Below are 23,368 nucleotides of genomic sequence, written 5' to 3'. Positions count from 1 at the left end.
TGACCCACGCGGGACAGTGTCCCCGGCGGGGCAGGATTTGGGATTAGAGGGTTAACGAAGTGGTTGGGAGGACGCACGTGACTGGCTGTGGGGTTGGGGGGGCGGGTGGGGGTGTGCGGGCTGGGGGGGCTGCGGGCCGATCCCTCCCTCCCCATCGCCCCCCCCCCCCCCCGTCCCCCTCCTCCCGGTCCCCCGCACAAAATCCGCTCCCGCGGACCATCCCCGGCCCCTGCAACCTGCGCCATGGAGACACCGGGCTGCCCGGCCTTCCCCCCGCCTCGCCGGGCCGGGGGTCCCCCGGGGCTCCCCCGGCCTCCCACCGCCTTCGCCCTCGGTCCACCGGGGCCCCACCGGCGGCCGCCGCCGCTCAGCCCCCGCCCCGGCCGCTGCCCGCCGCTCCGGGCACAGCCACGGTACCTGGGGGTGGCCAGCCCGGGCCCCCCCGCCGTGGCCGTGCATGGGAAGCCCCTGTACCCGGCCGGGGCTGCAGGTACCAGGGGAGCGGCGGGTGGATGGGGGGGCCGGGGCCGCCGACCCCTCCCGGCCCCTTCTGATTCTCTCCCCCCCCTCTCTGTCCCCCGCCCGCGGCCTCGGGTTCCGCCGGGAGCGCCAGCCCTGACCCCCCAAGAGCGTCATTGCGCTGACACGCTCTCCCGGGCTTCTCCGAGGCGGCGATGTCGCGATATGGCCCCGTCGGGGACCACCAGGGCGTCCCCCGACGGGAGCCGGAGCCGGGAAGGGCCGGTGCTGCCGAGTGTCGGCGCTGGGACTGTGTCGCGACAGAGACCGAGGTCTCCGGGCTGGTTCCCGTTCTCCAGAAACAAGGGGGGAAGGTGAAGAAAAGGCGGCGGGAGAGAGCCGGCCCCGCTGCCGCGACGGCGGGGACCGGCCCGGGGAGGGGAACGGCGAGTCCCCGTTCCTGGGGATGGAGAACGGCCGCGCTCCCCGGAGGAGGTTGGAAAGTCGCGCCCGGCCGCCGACTCCGGTTCCCGGAGCTCACCGGGCCGGGCCGGCGGCAGCAACCTCGGTGCGGCCGCACGGACGGGCCCGGGGCTCCGGGACCTGGGGGAGGCCGGACTGCCGGGCTGGCAGCGCTCCCCGGTGCCCGGTGCGGAGCTCCAGCGCTCCCGGTTCCCTGGGACTCCTCGGTGCCTCGCTCCGGGCAATAACGCTCTCGCTCCCGGTACCGGGCTCCGGCGCTCCCAGTTCCCCGGGTCTCCCCGGTACCCATGTCCGGTTCCCCTCGGCCCGGGTGTCCCGGGGCTCCGCAGCCGTCTCCAGGCTCGGACAGGACCGAGCTCGTTCCCGGGCTTCTCCCGCCGTTCCTTTGCGCTCTCCCAGCCGGGCCCGTCGGGGGCTGCTCCGGGACTCCCACTTTCGCTTTAATATTATTCCCCCACTTCTGCTTTAACGGAAGAGGCAAAAGGCAAAGCCGCGGGGGCAATGGGAACCAGGTGGGACCCGGCAAAGCCGCCTCGGGGAACAGGTAGAAAAAAACCCGAGAACTGCCGGGAAAAGCCGTCAGGGAACACCGGGAGGGGCCCCGCCGCGGCGCTTACCTGCTCCAGCCGCGGCGGGGGGGTGCTGCCGGTCCACGGGTGTTTCCCCCGGTTCCTGGGAGTCCTTTCCATGCCCCCATCCCTTCACTAATGATCCTTTTGAGTTCCTTCCCCTCCCCATTATGCCAGGAATTGTACAGCTGTTTCCCAGCTGCCGCCTTCCCCAGCGCCGCCAAATCTTTCGGGGGGTGTCAGTTTAGGAAGGAGTGGGAGAAAAATATCTATATCTTCCTTCCCTGATGCCGCTGTGTTTATTTAGCTACGTGCCTCTGTCCCGCTCCTTCCTGCCTTTTCCTTCTTTCTGGCTATTTATTTATTTGTCTCCAACGCCAAAACCCATGGGTCACTTGGAAATGCGTCGCATTGCCTTTGAAAAAAGGGGGAAAAAAACCAAACTCGATGCTTTATGCAGCAGGATTTTATTTTGGTCGTTTTTTCCCCTTAATTTTGGTTATATTTGGGTCTGCTCTTTGGTGAGATTTGGTTTGGAATCATTAAAACCCTTCAGCCCAGTGGCTGAGCCCTTTGGAGGCCAAAGCAGGGAGGAAACAGCAATTTGGCCTCATTCCTTTGCCGTTATCCATGACCAGACAGGTCGGTACTGAGAGGGACAAGGAGCAATGGCCCCCCAAACCTCCCCCAGATTACAATTCCTCATTAATTCAAAGCAGCTGGATCTGGGCTTGGCGGCTCCATAGCCCCCAAATTGCCTTAATTAGAAAACAACCAAAAATCCAAACCAAAAGGCCGGAAAAGGCCGTGGTGGGGGCTGCTCTGGGGAGCCCCGGGGGGGGTCTACAGGGATGGGGACCCCATTTCCCCACTCTGCTGGGATGTGCTGGGGAGGAGGATCCATCCCAAAGGAGGCATTTCCCCTCCTGGCCGTGGGCCTGATCCTGCCCCTCTGAGGTCCCCACCTGCAGAAACCCCAAATCTCTGCTGGTGACTGGGGTGGGATCAGGGCAAACCCAGCATCTTTAGGTTGTCCTCTCCCCAGGTGACACCTCTGTGTCCCCTCAGCAGACGGGGGACCCCAGGGCACTCCTCCCCATCTGCTAATTCCCTGCTCACTTCTCCTTTCCCTGGCTCAGCCCATCGGGGTCCCAACAGCCCCCGGAATCATTTTGAGCTGCCAAGCTCTGTGTGTCCCCATGTGGGGACAAATGACCCTCCTGGGGGTACAGAGGTGGCCCCCAAAACGTGTGGCAGGGTAATTTTCCTCCTTGATCCCATTCCACCATCCACCCCAGCAATGCAGCGGCACCGAAGGGAAGGGGGGACCCCCCCAGATTTCTTGCTCTGGTCACAGAGGAGGGTGTGGAAAGGGAGCTCTTCTTCAGCAGAAAAAGCAGGGCAGGATTTTTTTACTCCTTTCCAAGAATTTTCCTGGGAGCTGCAGCTCCAGGGAAGTGCTGGCTCAGGGGCACAGAGCTCCCCCTGAACTGTCTGGGGCACGGGGGGCTGGACCCGGCCCAGAGCAGGGGTGGGTTGGGGTCACTGCTGGGCCCTGTGGCTCTGCTCTGGGCTCTGAGCCGGGCTGAGGCACCAGCCTGTGCGGGAGGAGAGGGGTGAGGAGAGGGATGAAGAGTGGAGCAAAACTGTCTGCAACAAAACCCCTGTGCCCACCTCCTCTGCCCCATCCCCACACAGTCACAGCATCCCAGTGGGATCCCGAGCACCCGCTGCTCCAGCCAGGCTTTCCCCTCCCTCCAGAGGCTTTTCCTGCCCACAGCTTCCACAGCGAGTGTGGATTTTGCCCTTCTCAGGGATGGATCTGCCCTGCTGCGTGTCCATGCTGAGCCCTTTCTCCTGGGGCAGTACCTTGACATCCCCCAGGATGAGGGAACTTGGGATGGGATGGGATGGGATGGGATGGGATGGGATGGGATGGGATGGGATGGGATGGATGGGATGCCAGGGCTGTGGCATGGACAGCTCTGGGTTTCCTTGGCACTGTTAACACCCCCTGGTCCTGTGCCTCTCCCCCTCAGGTGAGAAGGGCTGCAAAGGTGGGTTCCAGGCGATTCCTGCAGCCTGCAGGGTCCCCCCAAAAGCCCCGGAGGACTTGGGGTGCCCACTGGCAGCACCCCTGGGCAGCCTCCGGGACTACGGGATCCCCGAGCCCCTGAGCAAGAGCAAGAGCAAGAAGAGGAGGAACAGGACGACCTTCAGCACGTTCCAGCTGGAGGAGCTGGAGAAGGTTTTCCAGAAGACACATTATCCCGACGTCTACGCCCGGGAGCAGCTGGCACTGCGCACGGACCTGACCGAGGCCAGGGTACAGGTATGGGCACAGAGGGATGGGCATGGGGGCTGCCAGGAATGGGAGGTTCCCCTGTCTGCTGATGCTGAGATGGAAGCTGGTTTTCCCATTAAAATGCTAAATGCCAGATGGAAAATCTCAGGCCATGCACCCTCTGCTGTGGTGTGGGTGTTGGGTGCCTCTGAACCCTCTGCATTAGCACCCAGTGGGTGAAAAGATCCCAAATTTGGGAGGTCAGTGTCAACCACGCCCCCTCAGAATGCCCTAATCGTGATGCCCCCCCATGCATCCATCATTCCCAGCCACCATTCCAGCTCAGCTCCTCCCGTGCCAGCTCAGGAGAGGAATCCCCGGGAGCTCCGCGTGGTGGGGCTGGGGTGGCACATCCTGGGACCGTCCCTCCCCGGCTCCGCCGGCATCGCGCTTGCAGGGAGCTGCTTCCAGAGGTGTCTCCATGCGGTTTGAGGCTCCAAGTGGGAAGAGGCAGCTGGAGGGTGCTCCCAGCAGGGAGGACATGAAGGGTAAAGGGTAAGGAAGTGAGCAGGGAGCACCCGCTGGGAGCTGGGAGCTGCCATCCCCAGGAGCAGGAACGGGGACAAGGCTCAGGCAGGGGAAGTGTCCCCAGGAGCCCACTGGAGCCTCCGAACCCAGATTTGGGGTGGACTGAGATGAAACCACCTGCAGCCATGAGAGCCTCAAGCCAAGCACCGGGAGGTGCTGCTGGAGTTGTCCCCACCCCAGCACAGAGGGGTCGTGCAGACGGGACATCTGCACCCAAAAAGCCTCATTCTGCAGCAAAATCTGGGATAAACAAGTCCCAGAAGCACCAGGGAGAGGAAAGGGGAGCGGGACGGATCATTTTTGGTGCGGGACAAGATATTCCCGGTGCTGGGAAAGGCCAGAGAGCTCCAGCTGAGCACGGAGCAGCTTCCTTTGCTCGGCTCCGGCTCTCGGGAATGCTGGGGCACCGTGCCCGGCCCCTTCTGCTGCTGGGAGGAGTGCGGACCTCGGCAGGAGGTGCAGTGGGTAGGGGAAGGGTCTCCGCACCTCAGCCCCCTCCTGCACCCCCCAGGTTTGGTTCCAGAACCGCCGGGCCAAGTGGCGGAAACGGGAACGTTACGGGAAAATCCAGGAGGTGAGAGATGGCACGGGAGCTGCTCCAGCCCTGTGTGCCCCCGCTCCCAGGGGAGGGGTCCCACCGCACCCGGGGGTGCCCTACATCACCCATTCCTGCCCCTTCCCCCCCACACCACCCATTCCTGCCCCTTCCCCCACGGTTTTACCCACCTTTGGGAAAAGTGCGGCCCGGGATGGAAAAGAGGGAGGATGGCATTTTGCCACACGCCGGAAGATGCTGCTTTATGTCCCACTCCATTTCCCATGGGAACACGCCCTCTGGGGCAGGATTTGGGGTGTTCCTCCTGACGACCCCCTTTAGCTCTCTCCCATCCATCTGTGCTTCCTGCCCCCCTTTTCTGCAAAACTGCCTTTCCCCCCTCCCAGTATCGAAAAGCATAAAAATAATTTAAAAACTCAGCTTCACGCACGTCCCTGAAGCCAAACTCTCCCGGGGGGAATATTTCAACCAGGACTCAACCCCCTCAAGGCCAGAAAGCAGAGCAAAGGCATCGCTCCCTTTGCACCCTGTGGGTGGGGGGGAGCTGAGGGGGGATGAGGGGAATCCAGCAGGGGTGAGAAGGATCACAGGTGGGATAAGAGGAATCCTGAAGGACGGCAGTGGGATCGAAGGCAGAATGGGAGGACACTGAGCAGGGCGTGATGTCCCCACCCTCATTTTTGGGCTTTTGTTGTTGTTGTTGTTATTTCAGCTGCAGAACAACCTGTGGCCGAGCCCTGGGAGCCCCCCGGGGCTGCTGCCCCCCGAGAGCATCCCGTCCCCCTGCATGTCCCCGTACCCCCCCGCTCCCAGCAACGGCTTCGTGGGCATTCCCGCTTCCCCGGGCCCCCACCCCGGCATCAACAGCCTCTACTCCCTGCACGGGCTGCCCCCCCCGGGCCTGGCCCCCCACCCCTTCGAGCCGCCCGCCCAGCACGACTACAAGGCGCCCACGCTGATGCCACTGAGGATGAAGAGCAAAGAGGGGCCCGGGAGCCTCCTGAACTGGGCCACATGATCCCCCGCGGGATGGACACGGAGCCCTCGTCCCCCCGGAGCATCCCCCAGCCCCCGGCAGCAGGGAGTGGGGTCGGGGTCACCTTCAGCCCTCTCTGCACACCCCGAGCTTTCCGCATCCAGCACGATGTCGCTGCCCCCCAGTCCACCCCAGGGGGGCTGTGGGGAGGAAAAAGAGGCGCCCCCAAACCCAGGCTGCCCCAGCAGGGCCGGCACTGGCAGCTCGGGCCCCCGGAAATGGCTCCCCCAGTTCCCTGAGCCCTCCCAGCACCTCCAGGGACTGGCTTTGATGGAGATTCCCGGTGCTTTCCCCAACCCTCCGTGTGTTCCCCCACCCCGCCCGAGCCGGGCACTGCCAGCCGTGGGTGGGGCTGAGGAGGGGACTGTGGAGCACCAGGGCAGCAGAGTTTTGGGAGCAATTCTCCCCTCCCCACCTGAAATTTGGCCACTCCTCCCCTGCCCAGCCCAACCAGCAATGGCAGAAATTGGGCTCTGCCTCTCCCAGTCCCATACTGGGAAGACTGACTGGACTGGGACAGCTGCTGGTACTGGGGGCTACTGGGAGCAGGGCCAAGGAGCCCCAAAGCCCCCCCAGAGCATCACAACTTGTTCTGCTCCCTCTTGGAGGGCAATAATGCCCTGGCACAATAAAGCATCCCAAATTAAAAGCTGTTTCCCTGGGGGGATCACCCTGTTACCCCTCAGGAAGGAGTTTTAATCCCAGCAGGTGGGAACCCTCCCAGGTGCTCCAGCTGGGGTGTTGGGGCACAAATGGGCGATTTGGGTGGGGGGGTTTCTGCATTTTACTGGTGGTACCTGCAAGGCCAGTCTTTGGGGAGGGGGCACCTCATCGTATCCAACGTGGTTTATCTGCACTGGGGGTCCCCAGGGGTGTTCCCCGAGTCCCCACAAGAGCTGGCATGTCCTGTCCCCCCCCTTCACCCACTGTGACCTCCCCCACTATAGGAAAACACCAAAAAATGAAGCCAGGAACGACCCTGCTCACCCCAGCACTGGGAGATGCCAGCCCAGCCCCAGGGACCCTCTCAGGCCAAACCCCCTCCCTGCAAAATCTGCAACGCCCCCTGCCCCAGCCCCACATCCTGATGGGGGGGACACCCCTGTGGGGCACCTGGATCCCCTCGGGGAGGCACCAAACCTGCTGTTCCAGCCCTGTCTGGAAAACCCCAAGGTTTTCAGGCCAGCCCTGGCACCCTGGGCACAGCCTGGCCACAGTGGGTGCCACAGGAGGCAGCCCAGGGCTGCCCACCCTCACCCAGGACAACTCACACCCCTCCCACCGGTGGGGATTTTGTTATTCATTTCTAAACAATAAACCACATTTTTCGTAAGTTAATTATGGCTCCAGCAGCCCTATAAAGCCAGGGGGGGCTGGGATGGAGACTCCCAACAGGCTCCTCAGGCCTGTTCTGGTGCTGGGAATGGGGTTTGGGGGCAGGATGGTGCTGGAGGCACCCAGGTGGGTGCCAGGGGGAGGGTGCAGCCCTGGCAGGACCCTGGGGGCACACCCAGCAGTGCTCTGTGGTTGAGAAGGGCAGTAAGAAAATCCAAAGTGCCCCAGAAATCTCCATTTAAAACCTCTGTCCTAGGGAGGAAAAAATCCATTTGTCTCCCACGGAGAGCTGGATTTGCCAGGACCCAATGCTCCCTTGGAATGAGGGATGAAGTTTGGGCTGCTGAACATCCCAGCCATGATCAGAGTGCTGCAGTCCTTGGGGTTGGAAAAGCCCTCTGGGATCATCCCAGTCCAGCAGCACCACGGTGTTTTCCTCTAAACCATCTTCAGGGGGTTACTGGGGTGCAAAGTGATGCTGATGGAGCTGAGGGAGCTTTGCTGGGTGGGTTTGCAGGGTCCTGAGCAGGTCCAGGGGTGAGGAGCAGGCTGAGCAGGGATTTCTGGAAGAGTTTTACTCATCACTAAACCAGGCCAGGGCAGCATTTCCTTCTCTGTGCCCCTCCTGGAGGCACATCCAGACCCCAGCTCTGTGCTGCCCACAGGGTCACTGGGCATCCAGATGGATCCAGGCTCCAGCTCAATGTCACCCCTGGCTGAGGGGGAAGAGGGCAGGATGGGCACAGCTCCAGGCATGGATTAAGGGCATGTTACCACCCATGCTGTGTCCACAGAACTTCTCTGATGGCTCAGAAGGCTGAGTTTGCTGTTTCCAGGGCTTGGGCTGAGCATCCCCACAGCTGGATTCACTCCTGGAGCTCCATAGGCTCAGAATCCCAGCAGGTGATGGGGTGGAGCTGGTGCTGTCCCAGGCTCCCACTGCCCACAACCATCTCTGCAAATCCCTGCCTCAAATCAGGGTGAATCTCCCAGGATTTCATCCCCCAGGGCAGCTGCTGCCCCTCTGCCAGGGCAATGTGCAAGGCTGAGCTCTGGAAGGATTTGGTGTCAGGATCCTCTGCTGGAAGCAGGGACCAAAGAAAATCCCAGTGGTAACACCAGAGTGGTGTCAGAAATCCCAGGACAGAGCTGGGGGAGGGTCCAGTGAATGGGACAGGGAAATGCCTGCGAGAACCTGCTCCCCCCAACCAACAGACGTGGGTGCAAGGTAAGACTAAACCTGCTGGTGAGGGGCCATGTACCCCCTGGGGTTTGAGGGATGAGTGGGGACAAGGATGAGGAACTCTCATCCCAGTCCAACTCCAGGCAGGAGGGATAGGGACATGAACCCAGCCACACTCGGGGCAGAGGTATCACCAAATATATATAATATATATACAGCTCCTGCACCCCTTGTGGGGTGAGGAGAGGCCACCCCAGCCCCTCAAGCCCCCAGAGGCCCCCTAACTCCCCAGAGGAGTTGGGCAGGGCCAGCCTGGTGTCCCACCCAAGGACCCCACTCCCACACTGCCACCTGCTCCCCCTTCTTGGCTGGGGGGCACGAGAAGGGTGGTGCCTCTGAAAGCATCACAAGGGGTGGGCAGGGATCCCCCACCCAACAGGAAACCCCCAGGGCACCCTCAGCTTTGGGATGAGCCTGGAAGGAGGCAGAGGGGCAGGATGTGGCCTCAGCAAGGATCCCCCAGCTCCATCCTCTTCCCAAGCCCACCACAACAGAGCAGCCACCCACAGACCCCCCCAGACCTCACCGCCCTGCCCTGACAGCAGGTCAGCCTCGAGCTCTCCAAGCAACCCATCCTGCCTCCCTGTGTCCATCACTGCAGCAGCTCCTCCCAGGAGATGGGCCGGGAGAAGACCTCCCTCTCCAGCCACAGGTCGTAGTTGACCTGGAAATCCTCGGGCAGGTCCACGCGCTGGCCCAGCACGCTCTGCAGGCAGTTATCCACGGGCACGAAGTCGGGGTTGCCGTGGGCGCGGTCGTAGCGCCGCGAGTTGAAGCGCTCGATGCTGGCACGCAGGGCACACTCCTCTGCCTGGAAATCCCAGGGACGGGCGTCCAGGTCTGGCAACAGGGATGAGACTGGTCAGAGCAGAGCTGGGGACTCCTCAGCCGGCCCAAAGCCCTCGGTGTGGTGGTTTAACCCCAGCCAGACTGAGCCCCATGCAGCCGCTTGCTCATTCCCGCACCAGCCGGAGCAGGGAAGAATCAGGAGGGTAAAAGCTGGAAAACTGGTGGGGTAGGATTAAAACTGCTTAATAAAGAAAGCAAAAGCTGTGCAGCACAAGGAAAGAAAAACAAGGAATTAATTCCCCACTTCCCATGAGCAGGCAGGTGCTCAGCACCTTCAGAACAGGGCCCCATCCCAGGGAATGGTGACTTGGATAACAAACCCCATCACTCCCAACATCCCCAGTTCCTCTTTTTTCTCCCCACTTTATATTCTGAGCATGATGGAATATCCTTTGCAATATATTCCTTCCTATATCCTAGGAATATCCTTTGGTTCTGTCTCCTCCCAACAACCCCTACACACTCAGCCCCCTCCCACTTGGGAAAAGTCTTTGTAGGTACTTCAAACACAGTGCAGAGCCAGGAGCCACCAACAGCTCCACCACCACTTCCAGCATCCCCACCACAGGGAAACAACCAAAATGAAGCCAGGAATGGGGGCTCCCTTTGGCCTCACTTGCCTCAGCACCAGTAAATGCTGGTACACCCCAAAGGACATTCCTGGGCTAAAACAAAACCCCCAAAACTGCAATGCCACCCTGTCCCACCTGCCACATTCTGAGGGTGGGCAGGGGACACCCCAGTGGGGCACCTGGACCCCCTCGGGGAGGCACCAAACCTGCTGTTCCAGCCCAATTTAGGCCAAAAAGGGTTTTCAGCCAAGACTTGGCACCCATGGCAGAGCCCTGATCCCTGCAATGTCACCCCCCAAAATCCCTCCCACACCCCAGACCTGCTGGATTGTGTCTGGCTCAGATGGAATTTGTTCTTCCATAGGAGTCCTGCCAGTGCTGGGCTTTGCAGTGGGAGCTGGGAAGGTTTTGGGAACCCACCAGTGTTCTGGCTCTGCTGGGCAGAGCTGGCACGGCACCAGCACTGTCTCCCAACATTCCCACCCCATCAAGCACATGCGAGTGGACAAGATCCTGGGAGGGGACACAGGCCAGCTGACCCAAATTAGCCAAGGGAATATTCCAGAATCTGTGATGTCAGATCAGATATAAAAGCTAAGGAAAGGAAGAGGAATGATGGGACATTTGTTATTTAAAACATGTGCCTTCCAGAGCAGCCACTCCATGTGCTGCAGCCTGGCTTCCCCAAAGTGGCTGAACATCACTTGCTGATGGGAAGTAGAGAACAAACTTACTTATTTTTCTGCTCTTGCTGTACTAACCTACCTTATTTCAACCTACAAGTCCTTCCCCATCTGATTTTCTCTGCCCTGTCCATCTGGGAAAGGATAGAGCAGCTCGGCAGGCACCTGGTCAACCTCAACCAGCCAAGGTCCACCAAGGTCAACCCAGCACACTTGCCCAAGCCCCAGGCAGCGAAGGGTGAGCTCGAGCTCAGGGCACAGACCCTGGAGCAGGAGGGCTGGGAATGCCAGGGATGCCAGGGATGGCAGGATGTACCGTTGCCGTAGGCCCAGTCGTCGTTGAGGCGGTGCCGCACTTTCTGGTAAATGGCTGACATGGTTTTCATGTTGCTCTTCCTCCACTGCCGGCCCAGGTACTTGGTCTGCACCTTGAGCAGCTTCAGCACGTAGAGCTGCATCATGGCCTGCTTCACCTTCAGAGCCCGCTTCAGGATCGGCGCCGACTTGAACACCACCAGCATCTGCCAGAACATTCCCAGATCCCAGCTGGGATGGATTCCTGGGCCAACCCCTCCTCCATTCCCCTGCTCAAGCCCTGCGTTGTCCCAAGTTATCCCCAGTGCAGGTGCCTGGCCGTGCTGAGCTCCAGAACACTGCCAGCCCTCACCATGGTGCGGGAATGCTTCCACTTGGTCAGCTTGTTCAGGATGCGCAGGAGGTTTATGCAGGAGAAGAGGTTCCGCCAGCAGAACTGGTTGTTGTCTCCAGCTTCCTGTGGGGAAGGAGATGCAGGGTCAGGCAAGGGGTTGGAGTGGGGATGGGGAGGGGCTGGGATGATCTGAGGAGCCACGTCCAAAGGGGACAGCACAGCATGTGGGCATGGAATCATCCAGCCATGGAATTGTTAAGATTGGGAAAGCTCTCTGAGATCAAGTCCAACTGTTCCCCCAGCACTGCCAAGGCCACCAGTAATCCCTGTACCCAAGTGCCACCTCCACACCCACACATTTTTTGAACACTTCCAGGGATGGTGACTCCAACACTGCCCTGGCCAGGCTGTACCATTGCCTGACCATCCTTTTCACAAAGAATTCCTCTCCAATATCCAATCTGAACTTCCCCTGGCACAGCTTGAGGCCATTTGCTCCTGTCCTGTCCCTTGTTCCCTGGGACCAGAACCTGAACCCCCCAGCTCCACCCTCCTGTCAGGGAGTGGTGGAGAGCCAGAAGGTCCCCCCTGAGCCTCCTTTTCTCCAGGCTGAGTCCCCCTAGCTCCCTCAGCCACTCCAGGGTGCTCCAGACCCTTCCCCAGCTCCATTCCCTTCTCTGGACACGCTCCACCCCAGCAGACCTGCCATCCTCATCCCCATCCCCAAAATCCCAGCAGCACCAGGGGCCGAGCACAGGAGAGCTGAGGGTGCAAGGGCTGGGTGCTGGAGCCCTGCTGCCTCCCTGCATCCCAAATTCCCCCAGGCAGCAGCCCAGGTGCCAGGACTGTCACAGCAGGAGGACTCACCAGGCTCTCTGCCGTCAGCTCCGGCAGCTCATGCACAACACAGTAGGGGTAGTCCAGCACGGAGATGCTGCAGGAAGGAGAAGGGTGCTCGTGCTGTTCCCCCAGATCCCCCCTGGCCTGGGGGCAAGGCAGCCCCCACTTCCCATGCACTGCAGATGGGCTGTGGTGGGAACTTTCCAGCTCTGCCTCAGCCTGAGCCACTGCCAGAGAGGCCAAAGAAACAGGGACCCCTCCCCACATCCCCCAGGAATGCAGGTGGGCAGCCTTCTCCTCACCTGTTCTTGGCAGTGATGTAGGACATGATGTTCTGGTTGAAGAACTTGAGGATGAGCGGGATGCAGTTGGCAAAGACCAGGTGCTGGGCCATGTACTCAAACTGGGGAGGAGAAACATGGGTGAATGCAGACCCACTCAGGGTCCTGCCGTGCCCAAAGACCCGTGGGCACGGCCGGACCCCGGCCCACCTCACCTGGTAGATGTGGTTGAGCTTGAAGTGTTTGAGCAGGAGCAGCAGCACAGCAGAGATGGCCTTGACGATGATCTCCTTGTGCCGATTGACATCCACGCCCAGCTTCATGCTCTGCAGCACGGTGGTCCTGGGGGACACAGGGGGACTGTATCAGGAGGAATTCTTCCCTCTCAGGGTGACACAGGTTGCCCAGGGAAGCTGTGGCTGCCCCATCCCTGGAAGTCTCCAAGGCCAACCTGGTCTAGTGGAAGGTGTCCCTGCCAATGGCAGGGTGTGGAACTGGATGAGCTTTAAGGTCCCTTCCCACCCAAAACATTCCATGATTCTGTGATTCCTCAAACCCTCCCAGGGTGCACAGCAAAGGAGACCACAGCATGCTGAGCATGGGGGGCTCCAGGGACATCTACACCTGCCCCTCCCAAACCCACTTTGCAGGATCACAGAATCATTCAGGCTGGAAAAGCCCTCTGAGATCATTGAGTCCAACTGCTCCTGCTGCACTGCCAAGGCCACCAGCTCCTGCAGGGTGCAATCCAGGGCAGAGCAGGGTCATGTCCCACAAAGAGCCCCAGCCCACACCAGGTCACTCCCCCAGTTCCCTCCCATCCCTCCTTCCCTTCCCACCCCCTGCCAGCTCCTCTGCTCCACAGCCACTCACGGCATCTCCTCGGGCAGGACATCCGCCAGGATGTTGATGGAGTCTGTCTTGGCTTTGGAGGTGGGGGCTGCAGCCAAGAGGATCTTCAGCAGAGCAATCTGGGAAGAAGGGAGAGATGGAGGGGAATGGGAGCTGCAGGGGACTAGCAAGAGACCCTTTCCCCACTGCAGGAGGGAGGAACAGGGCAGGGGCAGGGGGTGAAAACTTGGGATGCATCACTGGAAAGGGACTGATCCAGGGGATCCCAGTGCTCCCCAGCTCACCATGTACTGGGGCAGGCTGGGCAGCAGGCCCTGGTACAGGATCTCTGCAGGGACTTGCTCCACTTCCTCTTCCCCCTGGTGCCAGGAGAGACCAGAAAACCTCATCCCAGGAGCTGCCACCAGCACCATGGAGTATAAACCCAAGGGCAGGATATCCCCAGCTCCTGCCCCAACCCCCTCTGCCCCAGAGAAACCCCTCCCCAGCAAAACAAACCCCTCAGCCCTGCCAAAAAAAACCTGGCAGGACCAAGTGGCCCCAAATCCCAGCCCAGGATCTCCATCCCATCCCATTCCCACACTCACTCCGGAGAGCGGGGAGCGCAGGTACTCCTCTTCCATGTGCACCTGCACCTCAGCAATGGACGTGTACTTGTGCTGCACGGGGACAAGGGGGGGTCACCACGGTCCCCAGCACTGCCCCCAGCCCCAGCCTGCTCCCATCACCCTGTTCCATCCCTCCCAGATCCCTGTCCCAGGGGTGACCTGTGGAGATGTGCAGGGTGGGAGCTGCTGGGCTCAGGTCTGGGACAAGGCCAGTAGGAAAGGGATGAAGGGAAGGGAAGGGATGGAGTCCCCTGAGGAAGGGATGGAGTCCCCTGAGGAAGGGATGGAGCTCCATAAGGAAGGGATGGAGTCCCTTGAGGAAGGGATGGAGTCCCCTGAGGAAGGGATGGAGCTCCATAAGGAAGGGATGGAGTCCCTTGAGGAAGGGATGGAGCCCCCTAAGGAAGGGATGGAGTCCCTTGAGGAAGGGATGGAGTCCCCTGAGGAAGGGATGGAGCTCCTTAAGGAACGGGCTCAGAAATCTGTGAGTCCAGGATGAGATGAAAGCTTAAGGCTGCTCTCCCATCACTAGGTGGAGGAAGGGGAAAATGGTCAGGAGAATCCTCCCTGAGCTGTGATGGGAGCAGGGAGATGGGTGAGGGGCACCCATACAGCAGCAGGGGCTGGAGGAATTCCTTAACTCACCAACTTCAGGGTGCGGATGCTCTCATGGATGGGCCTGGGCAAGCCCACCACGGTATTGGTGTCACTGGAGGAGGGAAAGAGCCAGGCTGGGAGCAGGGCTGAGCACCCAGGGGTGGGGCAGAGACCACCCAGGGATGAAGCCACAGACCAGCCAGCCAAGGCCTTCCCTGCTGCCATGTAGAAACGAAAGCAGCCCCCAAACTGACCTCTCCCACAGGCCCCCCGTAATGGCAGCACTGGGCTGGCTCTGAACCCACCTGCCCAGCGTGTAGCCAATGAATTTGCTGCGGCTGGATTCCAGGAACATTTCAATGTCCTTCTCCCTGCAGCAAAGGGAGAAGGGAAGAGTCACACCTTCCAGAGCAATGGGAAGATGTCCAGCCAGGCACAGGGAAAGGCACAGCCCAGGCACAGGGAAAAGCCTTGTGGTCAGGTAAAGGGTACCCAGCCAGCCCCACAAGAAAACAGCCATCAAAGTGACCACCCCATCCCAAACACCTTCCCTACATCCCTGCTGAGATTCCAAACATCCAGCAGCCTCCCTTTCCCTGACCTTGTTCCAGTTCTCCCAACAGGGAGACCCCAGACTCACCGGACCTTGGGGGCCCAGGGCAGCCCTTTGGGGCAGGTGATGCGGTCGCTGGGGGGGTGCTGGGTAGGGGGAGGCATCACTTCATCCCGTTCCAGGGGGAAGGTCTCTCCCTCCAGGCTGTTGTCATCATCATTTTCCTCTTCCTCCTCGCGGGAGTCATCAGCTTTGTACGGATCCCGCTCGTTGAAGGCATCGAGGTTATCCTGCTTAATGAGGGCCTGGAGCGGGGAGAGCCAGAAGGGAATATCCCAAAAACAAGCCCAGAGCCTGTGGCAGTGCCCTCCCTAATGTCCCTGTCCCCACCTTGTGCTCCCTCCGGCCACGCTTCTGCTGCTGCTCGATGAGGTCGGAGGCGGAGGCGGGCGGGGAGGCCGCCCGCATGTTGCGGATCACCTGGATGCTGTCCTCGGGCAGCGGTGGCAGGCCCAGCATCTCCCTCTTCTCTGCCTTCATGCTCTGCAGCTCCTCAAACCCTCCCAGGGTGCACTGCAAGGGACACCACAGCACGCTGAGCATGACACAGGGGGGCTCCAGGGGCATCTACACCTGCCTCTCCCAAACCCACTTTGCAGGATCACAGAATCGTTCAGGTTGGAAAAGCCCTCTGAGATCATTGAGTCCAACTGCTCCCACAGCACTGCCAAGGCCACCAGTAGTCCGTGTCACCAGGTGCCACATCTGCGTGTCCTTTAAATCCACCTGGGGATGGTGACTCCAACATTGTCCTGGGCAGCCTGTGCCAGTGCCTGACCACTCTTTCCATGAAAAAAATCTTCCCAATAGCTTGATGTTGTTTTCTCTTGCCCTGTCCCTGTTCCCTGGGACCAGAGCCTGACCCCAACCTGGCTGTCCCCTCCTGTCAGGGAGTTGAGCCAAAAGTCCCCTCTGAGCCTCCTTTTCTCTAGGCTGAGCCCCTTTCCCAGCTCCCTCAGCTGCTCCAGACCCTTCCCCAGTGACGTTCCCCTCCCTGGACACACTCCAGCCCCTCAAAGTCTCTCCTGTCCTGAGGGGTCCAAATCCTTCCCCAGTTTCAAGTAGGAGCTGCCTGTCCTGTGTTCCTCTTGTCACTGAGAGAGGCAGGAGGGACAGGAGAGGATGTCCAGGCATCCACAGCTGTTCAGAGCTTTCCTTTCCCCAGGGACCTCTCTTTGTGTCTATCCTTAGTATCCAGCTCCAGACACCAATATCCACTGCTTCCCTACGGGGAAAACCCTGGGATTGGGTTTAAAGGAAAACTCAATACCACAACAAGAGGATGGAGTAATTACAGCCAACTCTGAGAGCAGAATTCCCTCCTCTGCCAAGCATCAAACCACACATCCCACATCCTCTCCTTACCAGTACAGTCTTCCAGAGCAGAAGCAGCACCTTCTTCATGGGGAAGTGAGGAGCGTGGCCACTGCAGAATTTGGTCACCATCCCAAAGAGCATGACAGAGAAAGGCTCGTTGTTGTACAGGGGGGCTCCTGAAACCACACAGCACCGTCAGCCAGGAATTCCTCACCCCTGGCCTCACTCCCACCACCAGTATCACCAGCTCCTGCACCCTCCTCCCCATTAGCTCCAAGATGCTCACCTCACTCCAGACACCTCCCTCTCTCCTTCCAAGGCCTCATAAACTCCATAATTTCTTACCTCTGCGTTCAAGAGGAAGTAACAACTTGAATATTCTGGTTTTTTTCAGGGAGAGAGCACCCAGCAGCAGAAAAGGCTGGATGGCTTCCTCTGCTCACCTCCCTCTGCCCCACCAGCTGAGCAGAAACCAACCCAGCGGTGCCAGTCACTATTACCCAACTCCTAGAGCCAAATCCCATGTCACTGCCTCCAGCCTTGGCAGCTCTATCCCAGCTCCTGGTCCTCACCCAGCTCTGCTCGGAAGGTTTGCCTCATGCTCTTCCACTCAGGCTTGTCCCCCTCGGCCTCCTGGCGCACAGTCTCCACAATCAGGTACATGATGTTCAGCAGCACCCTGCAACAACCAGGGCAGCTGAATCCCAGAGACTGGGATAAGTTATGGAAGCACTGCCAGCACCCAGGGCTCAGGGAGAAGCTGGAGCAACCCAGACCACATCCACAATTCATGTACCTGCTCCACACCAGCACACAGGCACTGGGGGGAAAAGTCTCTGCAAGTCCAAACAGGAAGAAATCTGCTTTCCCAAATTTTACTGCTTTCATATCCCCGATCTGTTCCATTCCTGCTGTGCAGGCTGAGCATGACACACACCTGCAGAAACTCTCAGAGCTGGGACAGCTCTGGGACCCCTTTCAGTGCCTGCCTCAGCCTCCCAAAGCTCCCAGAAAACCCTGGATCCCCTCCTGGCCCCCCCATTCCCACTCCATACCTGAGGTCGGTGCTGTCAGCCAGGGAAATGGCCGGTTTCCTCACGGCACTGGAACAGGCTGCGCTGTTGCTGCAGAGGGAGAACAGCTCAGAGAGAATTTGGGGGAATTCAAACTCTGTCATAGGCACTCCACATGAGACAGACACTGCTGCCATGAACTCCCCGTTCCCAGCACAGCCGTGTGAGGAGGAGCAGAGCTGCCTGTTTGCTGCCAGGCACTTTGACTCATGGGGAATTTCAGGAGAAAGCAGGTATGATCCTACATTACACATCCACCCAGGACAACTGCTGAATTCCAGAGCCACTCCTGAAGTGTTTTCCCGCAGTACTCACTCAATCTCCATGTTCAGCAGCTCCACCAAGGCGTTGAACGTTCCCACTTCCAGCAGGAGGAAGATGTTGTACCTCATCCAAGCCTGGACCTCGGCCTCGGAGCTGCACTCCCCGAAGGTGCCTGCGAGGAGACCCTGCTGATCCCAGTCCCACGGGCCCTCCCCAGCACCACTGCACACCCTCCAGCCGGAGGGACAAGCTGGGCTGCAGAGCATGGAGCTGCCCTCTTTGGGTAACGCATTCCAGCTCTGCAGAACGGGGATAACATGGGAAAATCAGCCAAATTTTGGGCCAAACTGCCCTGAACTATCTGGTCCCACGAGATTTAGCTTCATTCCAGACATCCCAGGTGGAATGAAATCCACAAGGAATGAAAATGCTTCAAAATATTTTGTATATTAAAATAATTAGTAATTATTGCATCACATTAATACTATATATTAATTATATTATATATTGATATATTACATACAAGATATAAAACATATTGTGTGTAATGTATAATATATAATATGAATAACATAAACTATATAAAATATATATTATATATTAAATACATACAGCATTTAATATATAATGTATAAAAATATTAAATACACCATGTATTATATGTAAGACAAAACATGCAATATATAATATACATTATACAGTATATTATATATAATATGTATTCTATATTATATTGTATTATGTATTACATGTAGCATACATATTATAATTAAATATTTTTATGCATATACTATATACATGAGATTATATTGTACTGTCTCACATATAGTACAGACATTAAAATGTTACATACAGTATACATAATAATATATTTTTATGTATATATTATATATGACATTATATTGTGCTATGTCTCATATATATAGTACATACATAAAACTACATATAGTGTACATATTATAATTATATATATTTATGTATATATTATATATATGAGATTATACTGTGCTATGTCTCATATATAGTATATACATATAATTATAATATGTATTCTATATGTAGCACATAATACAATAACATCTACAATACATAATACAATATACATTATACTATATATAAAAAAAACTCTGTACTACCTATTGTATATTATAGTATATATACTATATATAATGTATTAAATGTATATATAAAATATATGTAAATATCTTTTATATATATCTTATATATAATATATATAATATATATATTATATATATAGATATATATCTATATGTAAGATATATTATATATATATAATCTTATATATATAAGATATATAGTATCTTATATATATCTTTTATATATATCTTATATATAAAAGACACATAAGGATATATATAGATATATAAAGATATATATCTTACATATATCTCTATCTTTTATATCTATCTTATATATATCTTATATCTTATATACATATCTTATATCTTTTATATGTCTTATATCTATATATCACATATATATCTCATATATCATATATATACCTCATATATATATAAATTTAATATATCTTATATATATATATATAAACTTCATATATCTAATAACTACATCTATATCAACTTCATGACCACGAAGGAGTTCTACATTAAATACTTAAATACACACCATATATAAAAGAGTTAACATACACAACAGAACACAACTATCTCACTGTGGAACTGCACTGTACAACACATTTCTGAACGGCATTACAGTTCAGCCCGTCCCACGGAGCGAGCAGCGGGGGAGGCAAGGGGCAGAGGCCGGTGTCACCTTGTGCCACGTAGAGGATGGCGCGGGCCACGCGCAGCCGCTTCTCGCGCGCCGTCACCTCCAGCCCGTCCAGCAGGCGCATGGCGTGCGTGCGGTGCTGCGTCCGCTCCAGCTCCGGCCACTTCTTGTCCCGCACTGCAAACCACAGCAGGGCTTTGGGCATGGCCCCGCTGGGCACAGGCTCAGCTGGGCACTGCGGAGCCAGGGAACGCCGGGGGAAGGACTCCCGGGATGAGTGAGGGCTCAGGGATGGCTCCTGCTGTCCAGCAGGGGATTAGATCAGTCGTGGCATCATGGAATATCCTGAGCTGCACGGGACCCGCAAGGATCATAGAGGCCAACTCTTGGCGCTGTGCAGGACACCCCAAAAATCTCACTGGGTCACTGAGAGTGCTGTCCAAACACTCCTGGAGCTCTGGCAGCCTTGGGGCCGTGCCCATTCCCTGGGGAGCCCGGGCAGTGCCAGCACCCTCTGGGGGAAGAACCTTTCCTGATATCCAGCCTGAGCCTCCCCTGACACAGCTCCAGCCATTCCCTTGGGTCCTGTCCCTGTCACAGGGATCGAAGCCGCCCCTCGGGAGTAGCTGCACACCCCAGTGAGCTCTGCCACCAGGCTCTTCTCCAGGAAGAGAAGTCCCTGTCCCTCCCCAGGGGCAGAGGAATCCAGAAAAAGGCTCTTACCATGGATCCTGAAGTCCTCCTCGAAGCATTTTCGGTTGAGCAGGAACTCTGGCCCCTCTGTGTAGCTGTACAGCTCTGCCAAAAGAGGACAAGCTCCAAAAACCTGCACCAAGCTGCAACTCAGCTGGGAACTGCAGTTTTAGCCAAAATATCAAAATGTAATAAAACCCCACCCAGTGTAAGGCAAAAAATATGAACCACGCATATCCTTTTAACATCAATACAGCATTTAAATATAATAATAAAGCGATACTGGAATTGACAGAGTTCCTTTAGTTCTACCAGGAGAGGAAATCACGGTTGATTAATTGATCCATCACAGAAGAATTCCTTACCTGACAGCTCTGCTGTCCATTTATCCGTGTCTGCATATTCAAACTCCAGGTCGGGCGACTCCGAATAGCCCTGAAAACACGGGGGAAAAATCAGTTCCATTACAGCATATTCCAGGAAAACCAAAATCCCTGAAAACACTCACAATTCACCTCATCCTCCTGCAAATCCAGGGCTGGTCTTGCTGGTTTAGGGACCAACAACATTCCTGCAGCAGCACAAACGTTACCGAGGCAACTCCAGCCCACCTCCTGCGTCTCCATGGGCTGTGCCGCATGGAGCCACTGCAGCACCCCCAAAGCACGGGGGGAGCCCCCAGAGCACAACAAACACGGCAGGACACAGGGAGAGGGTTCTCTGAGATCAAGGAGCTCTCAGAGCTCACCCATTTTGCACAAATTTGGGAAAATTTGGGCTATCCCCCTGTGCTGTCCCAGCAGATGGGATTAGTGAGGATGAAACAACTCCAAACAGCTTTGGAGAGGCTGCAGAAACAGCCAGGAGAACCTTCAGAGCACAAAATACCAACTCCCTTTACAGAAGACCATCGACCCACAGCATTCCAAAGCACCCAGCCATGAGTGGGGCAGGTGCACAGGAAGACTCTCACAAATTTCGGGATCCTGAGCACAGCGCAAATCCACACCAGAACTCTCCTGAATTATGAGGCTCCCACTCCTGAGCACGGGGAGGATCCAGAACAGAATCCTCACCCACTCCTGAGTGAGGGGAAGACCCATAAAAGAACCATCCCAAATTTTGGGGCACTCACTCCTGACTGACGGGCAGACCCAGAGCAGAATTCTCCTGAATTATGGGACTCCCACTTCTGAGTGAGGGGCAGATCCACACCAGAACTCTCCCAAATTTTGGGGCACCCACTTCTGAGTGAGGGGCACACCCTGAGCAGAATTTTGGGGACACACACACACCTGAGTACAGGGCAGACCCACAGCAGAACCCTCTCGGGACACCCACCCCTGAGTGAGGAGCAGAGCCACAGCAGGGCACATATTCCCAAAGAAGGGGCACACCCAGAACCAAACCCACACAAATTCTGGGGCACCCACCCTTGAATGAATCCGCAAGCAGAACTCACCTAAATCTGGGGGCTCCTACTCCTGACAGAGGGGCAGACCCACATCAGAACAATCCTGAATTCCAGGCTCTGAGAGAGGGGTAGCTCCAACCCCCCTGTGCTGGCTCTGCTCTGCTGGGAGCCCCCCCAGCACCTCAGGTTTTCCAAGATTCCCCCTCACATCCCTCCCCTGGCATTCCAGGGACTTTTCTGAGGAAGCCTTGGGAGAGAACGGCTCTGGGGCCATCTCAGGAATGAAACGCCCTGGAAAAGCCCCGGGATACCTCAGCTCCACACAACCCTCCGACCCCCAAGGCTCAGGGGGGGTTGGTCACCTCCTGCTGGATCCATCCCTGGTCCGAGCACGGCAGCGGGACCCGGCACCCCACCCCGGGCTGCTACCGACCGCTAACACCGAGAAAACCCCCGGCTGGGCTGCGAGACCCCCGGGCCAGCCCTGTCACTCCCGTTTGGGACCGGCGGCCCGAGCCACCCTCGCGGCCCAGCCCGGTCACAGCGGCCCGGACCTGGGGAAGGGATGGATGGATGAAGGGGAAATCGGCACCGGCCGAGACCAGGCAGGCTCCGGGCAGCCCCAGGTCCGAGCAGGCCGGGCAGGGAGAGGCCTCTCGGCTCCACAGCCCGGGGCCACTGTGCCAGGGAACCGGTACCGAGGGAGCGGCCCTGGGACCAGTACTGGAGCACCGGAGCCAGCGGCCGAGCCGGTCCTGGGCTGGTCCCAGGCAGGGCTGGAAGAGCCGGACACTGGCACCCCCGGGCACCGGCACTACGGGCACTGGCACCCACAGGGATCCACGAGCACCGGCACCACCGGGCACCGGCCGGACACCAGCACCGCCCCCGGGCACCGGCACCCATAGGCAGGCCCTGGACGAGGCCCGGCGCGGCCCGCCCCGCCCGGGAAGGCCGCCCCACTCCCGGCGGCGGCGCTGACCTCGGAGTCCTTGCGCGGCGGCCGGGCCAAGTCGCGGCCCCTCCCGGGCGCGGCCGCCCCACCGCGGCCCTTGTTGTTCCCCGGGACCGGGACAGGGCCCGGCCCGGGGCCGCCACTCGGCTCCATGTCGGCCGCTCCGCCGCGCCGAGCTCTCGCGAGGACTCACCCCCTCCTCTCGCGGGAGCGGCAGGGAGAGCCGGGGCAGCGCCGCCGCCATGTTGGGAGTGGCACCTGGGGGAGCGCCGGTGTCTCCGGTGGGTGCGATGCAGCTCCGCCCGCCGGCCCCGCCGCTCCGCCGTGGCGGCCGCGTCACGGCCGGCGCTGCCCGCCCCCGGCGGCCACGGACGGCGCGACACACGGCCGGGCGGCGGGCTCCGCCCCCGCGCCGCCATCTTGGGTGCGGCGCGGCCCCGGGCGCGGCCATGCTGGGTGTGGCACTTCCGCCTCGCCCCAGGGCGGGCCCGGGTGCTGGAGGGCGCCATGTTGGGAGTGGCAGGAACAGGCAGGGCCCTGGAACAAAGGAATGCTCCAGGGAAGGGGCTGGGGGGCTCAGACCCCGGAGAGGGGCGGCCTCCTGGGGCTCAGAGGGGAGTCACACCCCGACAAAGGAACCTGACAGGGTTTAAACCCAAAGCTATGGTGCCCCGTTGGGCTTTAAAGAGGGTGAGACCCCAAAATCCAGAGCTGTGGCAACGCTCAGAAAATTCTGGTGGGACCCAATGCCCGCCCCGAGATGGCCAAAGGGAGACTCCAGCCCTGCCCTTGGGCTCGGAAAC

The 23,368-nt window shown here is 58.0% G+C and overlaps 2 protein-coding genes across 4 annotated transcripts; one reads left to right on the top strand and one right to left on the bottom strand.

Moving 5' to 3' along the window:
* Positions 1–243: 243 nt before the first annotated feature.
* On the top strand, positions 244–5,957 carry ALX3 (ALX homeobox 3). The gene is made up of 4 exons (XM_053964226.1): positions 244–490; positions 3,551–3,843; positions 4,895–4,957; positions 5,652–5,957. Exons 1-4 carry the CDS (start codon positions 244–246, stop codon positions 5,955–5,957), a joined length of 909 nt encoding a protein of 302 aa, XP_053820201.1.
* A 2,724-nt stretch (positions 5,958–8,681) lies between these two features.
* STRIP1 (striatin interacting protein 1) lies at positions 8,682–22,850 on the bottom strand. 3 transcript variants are annotated; one of them, XM_053964205.1, is made up of 21 exons: positions 22,759–22,850; positions 20,562–20,631; positions 20,227–20,301; positions 19,546–19,680; positions 17,803–17,923; positions 17,470–17,538; positions 16,987–17,093; positions 16,463–16,590; positions 15,428–15,610; positions 15,125–15,342; positions 14,790–14,855; positions 14,533–14,596; positions 13,867–13,938; positions 13,564–13,638; positions 13,301–13,398; positions 12,643–12,769; positions 12,449–12,549; positions 12,174–12,240; positions 11,325–11,429; positions 10,974–11,178; positions 8,682–9,393 (listed from the first exon to the last, which is right to left on the bottom strand). In XM_053964205.1, exons 1-21 carry the CDS (start codon positions 22,807–22,809, stop codon positions 9,146–9,148), a joined length of 2,385 nt encoding a protein of 794 aa, XP_053820180.1. In that variant the 5' UTR covers positions 22,810–22,850; the 3' UTR covers positions 8,682–9,145. The 3 variants fall into 3 exon arrangements, with proteins under 3 accessions (XP_053820180.1, XP_053820177.1, XP_053820179.1); XM_053964202.1 differs by lacking the exon at positions 22,759–22,850 and adding an exon at positions 22,593–22,735; XM_053964204.1 differs by lacking the exon at positions 22,759–22,850 and adding an exon at positions 20,712–21,605.
* Positions 22,851–23,368: the final 518 nt, after the last annotated feature.

The sequence above is a fragment of the Vidua chalybeata genome, chromosome 24 (genome assembly GCF_026979565.1).
Source record: "Vidua chalybeata isolate OUT-0048 chromosome 24, bVidCha1 merged haplotype, whole genome shotgun sequence".
In the NCBI taxonomy this organism is placed as follows: domain Eukaryota; kingdom Metazoa; phylum Chordata; class Aves; order Passeriformes; family Viduidae; genus Vidua; species Vidua chalybeata.
This window is presented reverse-complemented; position numbering and strand designations above follow the sequence as displayed.